The sequence below is a fragment of the Melanerpes formicivorus genome, unplaced genomic scaffold (genome assembly GCF_026170545.1).
Source record: "Melanerpes formicivorus ecotype bairdi unplaced genomic scaffold, bMelFor1.0.p_v2 SCAF_19, whole genome shotgun sequence".
Lineage (NCBI taxonomy): Eukaryota > Metazoa > Chordata > Aves > Piciformes > Picidae > Melanerpes > Melanerpes formicivorus.
The window spans coordinates 12,162,417-12,175,377 of NW_027142371.1; the positions used below are offsets into that span (position 1 = coordinate 12,162,417).

Consider the following 12,961-nt stretch of genomic DNA (forward strand, 5'->3'; position numbering starts at 1 on the left):
AGCTCCACTTTAACCAAGCATTACCTTTTTGTTTTTCTTCTAGGCAAAACTACACCTCTCCAAATGCATCTCTGGAACAATCCATCTTCATCACACTAAGGTCAGAGTAACTTTTTCTCTTGGCAAAGAAAGACTGTATGGCACGTTTCATAGTAATTCAATGCAAGTCTCAGGATTGTTTGATTCTGGAATAATCCCTTTAAATGACCTGCAAATGTGCAGACTCTAATGAAGGGCTGGTTTTTTCTTTGCTCCTATCTGAGTGGATAGACTTTCTGGAGTCTTGGCAACCAGCTCAGATTATTCGCTTGAGTAATTTGGATGGCAAAAAGGAGGAACAGAAAGATTACTGTACAGAGTCCTGCATCTGACACCTTTATTTAGAATAAACCAAACCAGGTTGGAAGAGACCTTCAAGATCATCGTGTCCAACCCATCAACCAATCCAACCCACCTAAACAACTAACCCATGGCACCAAGCACCCCATCAAGTCTCCTCCTGAAAACCTCCAATGACGGTGACTCCACCACCTCCTTGGGCAGCCCATTCCAATGGGCAATCACTCTCTCTGTATAGAACTTCTTCCTAACATCCAACCTGAACCTTTACCAAGCTGCTTAAAAAGACAGAAGTAAAAAGAAGATGAAGCTGGGCAGATCACAGCAGAGTCAGGAAACACTGCAGAATGATTGGCTGAAAAAAGTCACACAACAGCAGCTTACCCACATTGCGCAGGTTCTTTTCCTCTAGCACCTGCCTTATCCTCATCATGCTTTCTTCCTGCTGCTTGGAAAACACCCCAAAACCACTGCCAACCAAACAAGGGGCAATTATTTAGCCTGTCATCATTTTCCAGCCTGCAACTGCACAGAAAGTGCTCCCAAGTTTTGCATCGATCGAACTTTTCGAAGGACAAAAAGGTAGCAAAGCTTTAAAGCATCACTGCTAGACTGCTAATAAATGCTATCCAAATGAATGTTCAAGAGAAACCAAAGACATTGAATGTTCCAGCTACTGTAGACAACAAGCTGTTCACAAGACAAATGACACCTTCACAGACAGAATACAATAAATTAGAGGCTCTGGTCATTGTAAAACAGAGTGTGTTTACTGTTATTGATAAGCAATAAATCACCTGCCCACTAACAGTTCCTCCCTATAAATCACTTACCATGAAAGAAACAGATGGCTCCACCATGCAGCCATTCCTCACCACAGCCCTGAGCTGGGAGAAGAAATACACTGTGCTGAGCCACGCTCTTTTTTAACTGTAGTTGCTCTACAGCAGAGTAGGGGAAGCAGGATGGCAATGCAAGAGCCATAGCACTGTGCACAGTGAGATACCAGATGCAGCTTCTGCAGGATCCTGGCAGGGCTGAGCTGCATGCAGAGCTGCAGTGTCTATCAGCCATGGCATGTCCCTGGTTTGGACTCCAGCATGCAACAATCCATCGTGCCTGGCATTCTCACCACCCAGACCACACCTGGTATGTGTTATCAGACTGAGCTGCAGGAACTGCCAGGCTGGTGTCTGCCACCAGTATGATCCTAATGTGATCTGACTTGCTTTGAAGGGATGAAGCTTTCTAAAAACCTTTCAGTAAGAACTTCAGTCTCCTGCTATTACACCAATCCCTCCCTTGTCTAACTAGAAGGAAAAGGATTCACATTTGTGGTTTTCCTGCAAACCAACACCCATCTGTCCAACTGAACAAGCTGGAGACACTGCTGTACTAACACACTGCCCTTCTCTGCTGGTAAAGTGGCTTTACTTACTTATTTTCCAGTATCTCTTTCCAATATAATGCTTCAAACTACTAAGTAAAGGCTTAGAATCATAGAATAATAGAATTGTTAGGGTTGGAAGAGACCTCAAGGATCATCTAATTCCAAACCCCCTGCCGTGGGCAGGAACACCTCACACTAGATCAGGTTGCCACATCCAGCCTGGCCTTAAAAATCAAGCTCAGAGGGTACTTAGTTTGCATGGATTCACTGATATATGTGAAAAATACCAATTAGAGTTACAGCAAAATGTAAGCTAACTCTCCAGGTATTAATAAGACAGCAGCTGATCACAATGGCAAAATTCCAGGCTGAGAGGGACTCTACTGCCACTGGCCCTCACCAGTGAAACCACACTCATGAAATAAAATTGGAGAGGTTTCAATATTGGCATAGTCACCACAAGCCATGAATGTCTGGCACCTGCTAATTTGCTACCAAAATAGGCTGTCAGTAAAAGCATTAGTGGTAGAACACACAACATTCATGACTGGATGATCCACAAATATGTGCTACACTAGCCTTGGCAAGAAAGGAGGCCCTTCAAGCAGGGCCAGAACAAAACAACCCCAGTGATTCCAGTTTAGTCACAAGCAGTAGTAGAACACTGACTTGCTCAGACCAGTTAAAAGGCTTTTAAAACAGGAACAAGCCAGCAGTTTGTTGTGTCCAAGGGCAGGAAACATTGCCCAATTAATTCTGCTGGGTGTTACAGTACTACTGAAAGATGAAAGTGAAGAGGAAAAAAAAGAGGATGACATTGTCTAAACAAATCTTCCAACATTATTAATTCAAGTCTGTGAAACAGTATGTGACTAATGTTCACTGGCAAAATTAAATTCACCTACAAAAATTAGGAGCTCTGACTGCAGCAATAATTCCACATCCAATGCAGCCTGCCCATTACTGGCCTACCCCCCTGCAGCATTTTCCTCTGATGGTTTGTTACAGGTTTCTTAAAAGTAAGAATTTTTGCCCATAATTATTGTTATCTTCTCCCCATGTTACAGTAATCATAATGTTCTGGAAAACATTCTTTGTTATCAAGCTGGCCTGAAATCTTTGGAGATCCTTTGGAGCATGAGTGGGGATAAACATGAACAACAGCAGGCATTGACTAATCAGTTAATAGTAACTGAATAATTCAAGGCTGAAACACAGTGCTGGGTTTATGCCATCCCTGACCACAACCAGGACACAGCCAGAGCATCATGTCTGGGAGGACTGGAGTTCCTCACCTCTTAGAATAGGATCTCTTGGTTTCCAGCTCTGTGGTGGATGGGGCTGACTCAGTCTAACCCTTATCCAGCATGACATTGCCTTTGTGATATAAATAGTGTCTTATTTGCCTGCTCCAGAGGAACAATGTTAGTCAAGAAAAGGTCAAGTGCTTTTGCCATGAGGGAAAAGAGCAAAAATCATCAGTAATTTAATATTGCCTTTTCTTTTTTTCTGGAGGACAGGAGACTCCAGGTGCTAATCACATAGCAGGGAGAGGACTAGAGAAGAGAAGACAAGGCATATTTATCTAGCCTGCAGTAGCACAAAGCAATAATATTTCAATCATTCCTTAATGCCCAGGAGGAACTAGTACTCACCCAGCATCTCCCTGATCTCATCTCTTCCTGAAATCCTGCAAATTCTACAGACAAAGTCTGCTCCAACCTGTCTCCTCTGCTACTGCAGAAACAAGCCCTAGCTGCAGGCAGGTTGAGGGCAGATGTACTTGATACACCTAAGGAACATACACTTTTTTCTTATTCCAAAGTGCTTATTGCATAGAATCATGGAATCATTAAGACTGGAAAAAGCTCCCAGATCAAGTCCCTGAATGGACTGAATGGAATGAATTGGTGACACCAATTAATAAACCATGAATAAACATGACTTTTAACCACAGCCAGCCATCAAATGGATCCATTTTTAACCAAATGGGACAAATACCTCACACAATGTGAGGTTACTGCTCCTAACCCTCAAAGGAGGACTATACAAGTATCCAGGTGTATTTAGTAAGGTTGCTTTCAAGTTTGTTTGGGGTTTTTTTATTCTACAGAAAAGAGAGTAGCTCTGCTAGAAAATCTGCATGCAAGGCAGGCTGCTAGATTCCTCCACAGCTGAACCAGAGAAATACAGAGAGCTGGGAAACAAATTGTCAACAAATTACTACATGAAGGTGACCCAAAGCCCAAGTTATTGCTAGATTTTACTGCCTGCCTTTAATGCTTCCAGCACACTGGTAATCCATGCACATGGCACCCCTAATGGAAATCAGTAAACAGGGTCACATGTGTGGCAAACCCCTGCTCTGCATACTCTAAAAATACTGGCAGGTCCTGTTTGCTGGCATGGCACTGACCTTTCCTCATGCCTTCTGCTGCCTGTGCAGCCTCAGGGGTGTAGCCTGCACCTAAAGCTCTCACAGCTTCCAGTGTGCAGGGTGGAATTCATCCTATGCAGGGGAAATAAGGGTAATTGCCAAACTTGTTATCAACCAAATTAGAAAGTAAAATAATTACAGCAAGTTTCCCCTTGGGCCATCTTCTGCAGACTACAAAAGACTTCCAAGACACTCCAAACCAGCCCACCTCCCCTGGGAAACACCACACGTTGGAAATTAATTGTTTAGCATTAAATTAAGTTACAGCATGTAAGGTGAATGAGATAAATGAAGGATCTGACTTGACTGGGATTATGTCTTTGGTCCAGACCCTGTGATACACAGATGTACCCTTCCATCCTCAGGCTTTTTTTTTTCTCATTTGTTTGCTTTGTGCCCAGGCAGCCAAGAGGGCCAATGGCATCCTGGCCTGCATCAGGAACAGTGTGGCCAGCAGGCGCAGGGAGGTCATTCTGCCCCTGTACACTGCACTGGTTAGGCCACACCTCGAGTACTGTGTCCAGTTCTGGGCCCCTCAGTTTAAGAAGGAGGTTGACTTGCTGGAACGTGTCCAGAGAAGGGCAACAAAGTTGGTGAGGGGCTTGGAACACAGCCCTGTGAGGAGAGACTGAGGCAGCTGTGATTGCTTAGCCTGGAGGAGACTCAGGGGTGACCTTATTGCTCTCTACAGCTACCTTAAGGGAGGTTGTAGACAAACAGAGGTTGGTCTCTTGTCTCAGGCAACCAGCGCCAGAACAAGAGGACACAGTCTCAGGCTGCGCCAGGGGAGGTTTAGGCTGGAGGTTAGGAGGAAGTTACAGAGAGAGTGATTGCCCATTGGAATGGGCTGCCTGGGGAGGTGGTGGAGTCACCATCACTGGAGGTGTTCAGGAAGAGACTGGATAAGGCACTTAGTGCCATGATTTAGTTGATTAGGTGGTGTTGGATGATAGGTTGGATGCAATGATCTTGAAGGTCTCTTCCAACCTGGTCTATTCTATTCTACTCTACCTATTCTATTCTATTCTATTCTATTCTATTCTATTCTGTTCTTCTAAACCAGGGAAGTATGCAGGTGATGACTGGTTGTAACTACCAAGAAATACCTACAGAAAATGAGTCTTCCAAAAAGCCCCATTCCAAGTGCATTAGCAATTAGAATCTCCTCATATTTCCATTAGCCTGTCAAAACACAGAGTAATCTTATAGCAGCTTGGACTGAAACTCTTCAAGATTGTCACACTGATTAGATTTCAAAGTATAGACTTACAAATTCGTAGTCTCCATCCTGTGGTACTTTCCAATCAGATGAATTTTTCGTCTGGCCAGACACATTCTTCCCAAAGGTATTGATTTGATTCTCCTTCTCTTTCTGCTCGAAATATTCAAGGAACGATGGTCTGGCTGGCTGCATCGTTTCATCCCTCCCTGGAAATATTACCAATGAAAAATAAAGATCAGTTGCTTTGAAAAATATCCTTTCAGTCATACAGACTTAGATTATACCCCAGAGGGGTTTCTTTCTTGGTTTTTTTCTTTAGCACAGACTGAACCAGGTAGTGCTGCTCAAGTGCTTTTTTCAAAGCACGATTTTTCTGCCGCTATTTGATCGTGTAACTGACTGCACAGTGAGAAAACTGCAGAAGAGAAGCTTAAAGTCCACCATACAAGTGATTACAATGCTGGAGGGATTGGCCTCAAGACTTGCAGCCCACCCATCAAACAATGGTACCAGGCAACCAAGCTTAAGGCACTGAAGAACTGCTCCTGTATGCTGCACTGGTTAGGCCACACCTTGAGTCCTGTGTCCAGTTCTGGGCCCCTCAGTTTAGGAAGGAGGTTGACTTGCTGGAACGAGTCCAGAGAAGGGCAACAAAGTTGGTGAGGGGTTTGGAACACAAGCCCTGTGAGGAGAGACTGAGGCAGCTGGGGTTGCTTAGCCTGGAGAAGAGGAGGCTCAGGGGAGACCTTCTTGCTCTGTACAACTACTTGAAGGGAGGTTGCGGACAGGTGGAGGTTGGTCTCTTCTCCCAGGCAGCCAGTACTAGAACAAGAGGACACAGTCTCAAGTTGTGCCAGGGGAGATTTAGGCTGGAGGTTAGGAAGAGGTTCTACTCAGAGAGAGTGATTGCCCACTGGAATGGGCTGCCTGGGGAGGTGGTGGAGTCACCATCACTGGAGGTGTTCAGGAGGAGACTTTATGGGGTGCTTGGTGCCATGGGTTTAGTTGATTAGGTGGTGTTGGGTGATAGGTTGGATGCAATGATCTTGAAGGTCTCTTCCAACCTGGTCTGGTCTGGTCTGGTCTGGTCTATTCTATTCTATTCTATTCTATTCTATTCTATTCTATTCTATTCTATTCTATTCTATTCTAAACTGCTACCAAGTAGAAAGGTGTGTGTGGGGTGTCATCCCAGCCAGGTTGCATGCACTGCAAAATACACAAAGTTCCATAAAACTGCCATCCAGTGATCCAGAAATTCCTTGGCAGATACTGTCTCATCCTCAGACAAGTACATATCAATTCCTTGGTCAGCTATGACATACTGTAGGAAGTTATTTGTCTACAGACATGTTAAATACAGAACACATTTCTGCCAAGTCTGAGAACTGCTGGCAGGGTGGTTGGGTTCTGAGAGCAAGAGACCTGTGGCTCCACACAGCCTCCAATGTCACCAGGCATTTTGCAAAGCCCTGCATGGCACTGCCTCTCCAGGGTCAGCTAAAAGCTCAAGCATGAACTGAATGCTTACATTTTTGCACCAGGACAACTGGAGCAAAGACAAATTGCTCTACCTCTGCCAGTAGTTCCCCTTTGGAAAAAAAAACAAACAAGCCAAACAAACCAAAACAAGCCAAACAAACCAAACCCCAAAACCTCACTGTACAGAATTAGATCAAGAATAGAATAGCATAGCATAGCATAGCACAGCATAGCATAGCATAGCACAGCATAGCATAGCACAGCATAGAATAGAATAGAATAGAATAGAATAGAATAGAATAGAATAGAATAGAATAGAATAGAATAGAATAGAATAGAATAGACCAGGTTGGAAAGGTAGGAAGAGACCTTGGAGATCATCAAGTCGAACCTATCATCCAACACTACCTAATCAACTAAACCATGGCACGAAGTGCCTCATCCAGTCTCTTCCTAAACACCTCTAGTGATGGTGACTCCACCACCTCCCTGGGCAGCACATCCCAATGGCCAATCACTCTTTCTGTGAAGAACTTCTTCCTAACATCCAGCCTGAACCTCCCCTGGCACAACTTGAGACTGTGTCCTCTTGTTCTGGTGCTGGTTGCCTGGGAGAAGAGACAAACCTCCGCCTGTCTACAACCTCCCTTCAAGTAGTTCTAGAGAGCAATAAGGTCACCCCTGAGCCTCCTCTTCTCCAGCCTAAGCAACCCCAGCTGCCTCAGTCTCTCCTCACAGGGCTTGTGTTCCAGGCCCCTCCCCAGCTTTGTTGCCCTTCTCTGGACACATTCCAACAACTCAATATCCTTTCTAAACTGAGGGAGCCTGAACTGGATGCAGTCCTCAAGGTGTGACCTAACCAGTGCAGTGCACAGGGCAGAATGACTTCCCTGCTCCTGCTGGCCACCTGGGCACACTGATGGCTCATTTTCAGCCTACTATTAACCAGTACCCCCAGGTCCCTTTCTGCCTGGGCACTCTCCAGCCACTGTGACCCCAGCCTGTAGCACTGCATGGGGTTGGCTGAGGCCAATGTGTAGAACCTGGCACTTAGATGTGTTCAAACTTATACCATTGGACCCTGCCCATCTGTCCAGCCTGGCAAGGTCCCTCTGCAGAGCTCTCCTACCCTCTAACAGATCAACTCCTGCCCCCAGCTTGGTGTCACCTGCAAATTTACTAATGATGGATGCAATCCCCTCATCCAGATCATCAGTAAAGATACTGAACAGGATGGGGCCCAGCACTGATCCCTGGGGGACACCACTAGTGTCTGGCTGCCAGCTGGATGTAGCATCATTCATCACCACTCTCTGGGCTCAGCCCTCCAGCCAGTTCCTAACCCAGCACAGAAAGACAGACACCTTCAGACAGGCTCTGCGTGAAGGTCAGGCAGGGAACACATCTATGAAGTGCAGAATAGATGTGCTGCTGGGAATAATCACTGCAACACAACAGCAATCCAATTACTGCTAAGTGATAAAACATTTATCTAGAAGGAAGCAAACACCCCCTTTGTACTCTGCTGCAGCCCAGCCTGGCTGAAGCAGGAGGTGAGCTGTTGTGGCAAATCATGGCAGTGCTTAACACCAGCACATCTTGCAGAAACAGAGGAATTTGTAACAACCTGGGCTGATCCACACAGGGCTTACTGACAGCCAGCCCAGGGCTCAGGAATTCAGGCTTCCCAAGGAAAAGAAGAAAATGTAAATCAAGCTTCTACTCTGTGTCTTGACAACTATTGTCTGCAGCATGGGAGACTAAAATGACACTGGCTTAGTTATTTTTTGGGTTTTCTTTTTAAGTGTCACAGTCTGAGGCAGATCCTCCCTTGCCCCCCACTGGGGCAGAAGGAGACTCAGACAAAGGGGTTGCAGAAGTGATGGAAAGTTTAAATGGGAAAGCAGTGAGTGTTTTACAGAAGCTACAAGCACAGTGACAGAAGAGATCCCAAAGCACACAGAGTCCCTTAGAGCATACCCAGAAACCTCCCAGCACTTCCCTGCTCCCTACCTGAGGGTACAGCCAAAACCCCCAGGGCTCTTTCTTCCCCCCTCTCCACTGTTAGGCTAATCTCAGCTGGCCAGATCTGAGATTGCCCTTCTCCCCTTTTCCTCCTGGCATTAGGCCTAAGAGGCCTTGAGATAACTCGATGATCCTTGAGGTCTCTTCCAACCTTAGCGATACTGTGATACTGTGATACTGTGAAACTCCCCCTCCATTACCAGATAGGGAGCATCTCCCACAAGGGCAGCAAGGGAAGAAAGAGGAAGTGTGAGACCTTGCAGATTGATTTATAGGGTGCAGGACATTATGGGTATGGAATATGCAGCTTCCTGTGTCCACCTGCTGGGCTGGACACCCAGGGCACCAGAGGTGCACCCTGTATGGCAGCAGCAGGAGGCACCCAGCCCAAACTGCCACATAAAGCTTGTCTGCACATACCAGAGCTGAACTCAGAGTGCCCCTTAAAATAATCATGCTCATTTCCCTACATCTTGCAGTTTGGGGGGAAATACAGTATTTGGAAATGACTAACTACAACTGCTGAACAACAACCTCCTGCAGCACCACTGAATTATCAAAAGGCATTTCATAGATTCACAGAATGGTTTGGGTTGGAAGGGACCTTCAAAATCATCCAGTTCCAATACCCTGCCATGGGCAGGGGCACCTCCCACTAGCCCTGGTTGCTCAAGGCCTCATCCAACCTGGCCATGAACACCTCCAAGGAAGAGGCATCCATGACCTCCCTGGGCAACCTGTTCCAATGTCTGACCACCCTCACTGGAAAGAATTTCTTCCTAATCTCCAGTCTAAATCTGCCCTCCTCAAGCTTCAATCCATTCCCTCTTGTCCTGTCACTGCAAGCCCTTGTAAAAAGTCACTCCCCAGCTTTCTTGTAGGTCCCCTTCAAGTACTGAAAGGCTGCTCTAAGGTCTCCCTGGAGCCTCCTCTTTAGGCTGAACAGCCCCAAGTCTCAGCCTGTCCCCATAGGGAAGATTCCCCAGCACCCTGATCATCTTTCTGGCCTCCTCTGGACCATCTCAAGCAGTTTCATGTCCCTCTTATGCTGGGGGCACCAGAACTGGACAGAATGCTCCTAGTGGGGGTCTCACCAGAGCACAGGGCAGAGTCCTCTCCCTGTCCTGCTGGTCACACCTCTTTTGATGGAGCCCAGCACATGGTTGCCTTCTGGGCTACCAGCAACCACTGCAGGTTCATGTTGAGTTTATCATCAGCTGACACCCACAAGTCCTTCTCCTTGAGCATGCTTTGCCACAATTTCCATTGTGCTTGAGAGCCAGAATAATTTTGTGAACTGTTAGCATGTATGAAATTGGGGTTTTAATTTTTCTGTGAGAATATACAGTGCCAGTAAGCAGTGCAGCATTTTTACTCTTTCTTGCCCTTTTTATGCTTTGTTTGCTGCAGGCTTTTAGGCAGTGGGAACTTGGCATGAGTTTGTCTCTTGGATTTAAAGAGTGGGACTTAATTTAATAATAAAGCAGATAAACATATTGCTTTCCTTGGACACTGCAATATGATCAGATCCAAGTGAAACAGGATCTACTTTGTCTGGTATTGTAATCTGTCCTATGTTCTATGTTGAAGTGTCTCTGGCTTGTTCAAGTACCAAATAAAAGGACACTGGAGACTGTAGAGCTGCCAGCAGTGGCCTGAGGTGGGCTGTCTGGATTTTGGGTCAAAATGAATGAGGGATCTGGAGATGGTAAAAGAATTGTGGGTGTGGATGGGTGGTTTTTGCATGTTTCTGGAGTGTCTGATGCAGAGGTAGACCAGAAACTACTCACAGAATCACAGAAACATTCAGGTTGGAAAAGACCCTCGGGATCACCAAGTCCCACTGATAACCTTACTCTACAAGGTCATCCCTAAACCATATCCCCAAGCACCACATCTAAATGACTTTTAAACACATCCAGTGTTGGTGACTCAACCACCTCCCTGGGCAGCTCATTCCAATGCCTGACCACTCTTTCTGTGAATATTTTTTTTCCTACTGTCCAGTCTAAACCTACCCAGTTGCAGCTTGAGGCTATTCCCTCTTATTCTATCACTAATTACCTGTGAGAAGAGACCACCACCAGCTTCCCTACAAAGTCCTTTCAGGTAGTTGTACAGAACAAGGAGATCTCCCCTCAGCCTCCTTTTTCAAGCTAAGCAGCACCAGCTCCTTCAGTTGATCTACATAACATTTATTCTCCAGGCCTTTCACAGCTTCCTTGCCCTCCTCTGCACTGGCTCCAGCACCTCCACATCTCTCTTGTATTGAGGTGCCCAAAACTGAGCAAAATACTTGAGGTGTGGCCTCACCAGAGCTGAGTACAGGGGGACAATCACCTGGGCACACTGCTTGATCATATTCAGCTGCTTGCCCATTAGAACCCCCAACTCCCTCTCTGTCAGGCAGCTTTCCAGCCACACTGCTGGAAAGACTGACACAGTCAGACTGAGAGGTCTATAGTTTCCCAGATCCTCCTTTCTTGTAGATAGGTGTTACATTTGCTACCCTCCAGACCACTGGCACCTCCCCAGTTAACCAAGACTTCAGGTAAATGATGGATAGTGGCTTGGGGAGCACATCTGCCAACTCCCTCAGCACCCTTGGGTGTAGCCCATCTGGCCCCATAGACTTGTGTGCATCTAAGTGGTGTAGCAGTCACTGACCACTGCCTCATCTATTGTAATGACCTCATTCTGATTCCTCTCCCTGACTCCTAGCTCCTGGGTGTCCAGGAAACTGCTGGTTCCAGCAGCAGGTAATAGTCTGCTGGCCACACCAGACTTAGGAGTCTCTTAGAAGTGTGCCTAACTGCAGAGAGCTCTTGTGGATGGAGCCCCTGGACCTGTGTCAGAGTTTGTCATTCCATTCCACTCCCTGCACTCACCATGAATCAGGCAACAGTAAGACTGCCTTGTGCCTGAAATCTCAGGAGGTGTTCAGCCCCAAAACTCTTTCAAGGACACACAACACAAAGGTTACAATTGGAAAGAGGACTTTATTTTTGTTTTCCTTAACCTGTTTCAGAGTTGATGCCTGGGTTTGAGTGGTGCCTTGGAGGTGCAAGACAGCAGCAAGAATCGAGCCAAAAGGGCCCAGAGAAACCCTGACAAAGACTTGTGCTCAATGCTACAGAGGAAAGGAAGCAGCTCCAGGGGAACCCAAGAAGCTTCCCCGTCCTAGGAGCGTAGAAAGCTTTCTCCCCCCGGATGCGGGGCACAGGAGGCCATCTCCATGGTGCATGAGCAGCAGCAGCAGCAAAGAACCGAGCCAAAAGGGCCCAAGGGGGTGCTGACAAGGGGCTGTGCTCAGTACTACAGAGGAAAAGAAACAACTCCTGAGGAACCCAAGGAGCTTCCCCGGCCGCGGAGTCTAGAAAGCTTCCTCTCCCCGGATGCCGGGCCCGAGAGGTCATCTCTGTGGTGCATGAGCAGCAAGAACTGAGCCTAAAGTGCTCATAGAAGCCCTGACAAAGACTTGTGCTCAATGCTACAGAGGAAAGGAAGCAGCTCCAGGGGAACCCAAGAAGCTTCCCCGTCCTAGGAGCGTAGAAAGCTTTCTCCCCCCGGATGCGGGGCACAGGAGGCCATCTCCATGGTGCATGAGCAGCAGCAGCAGCAAAGAACCGAGCCAAAAGGGCCCAAGGGGGTGCTGACAAGGGGCTGTGCTCAGTACTACAGAGGAAAAGAAACAACTCCTGAGGAACCCAAGGAGCTTCCCCGGCCGCGGAGTCTAGAAAGCTTCCTCTCCCTGGATGCGGGGCCCGAGAGGTCATCTCTGTGGTGCATGGAGCAGCAAGAACTGAGCCTAAAGTGCTCATAGAAGCCCTGACAGAAGACTGTGCTCAATGCTACAGAGGAAAGGAAGCAGCTCCAGGGGAACCCAAGAAGCTTCCCCATCCTAGGAGCGTCGAAAGCTTCCTCCCCCCAGATGTGGGGCACGAGAGGCCATCTCCATGGTGCATGAGCAGCAGCAGCAGCAGCAAAGAACTGAGCCAATAGGGCTCATGGGGTGCTGACAAGGGGCTGTTGCTCAGTGCTACAGAGGAAAAGAAACAACTCCTGA

General features: G+C 47.0%; 1 protein-coding gene across 1 annotated transcript in view; it reads right to left on the reverse strand.

Annotated features, from left to right (window-relative positions):
• Positions 1–12,961, reverse strand: part of STK4 (serine/threonine kinase 4) — a 56,582-nt gene that overhangs the window by 17,244 nt on the left and 26,377 nt on the right. The window contains exon 10 of the mRNA XM_068150101.1: positions 5,437–5,594. Coding sequence (XP_068006202.1) covers positions 5,437–5,594 — 158 coding nt within the window. The remainder of the gene's footprint in view (positions 1–5,436; positions 5,595–12,961) is intronic.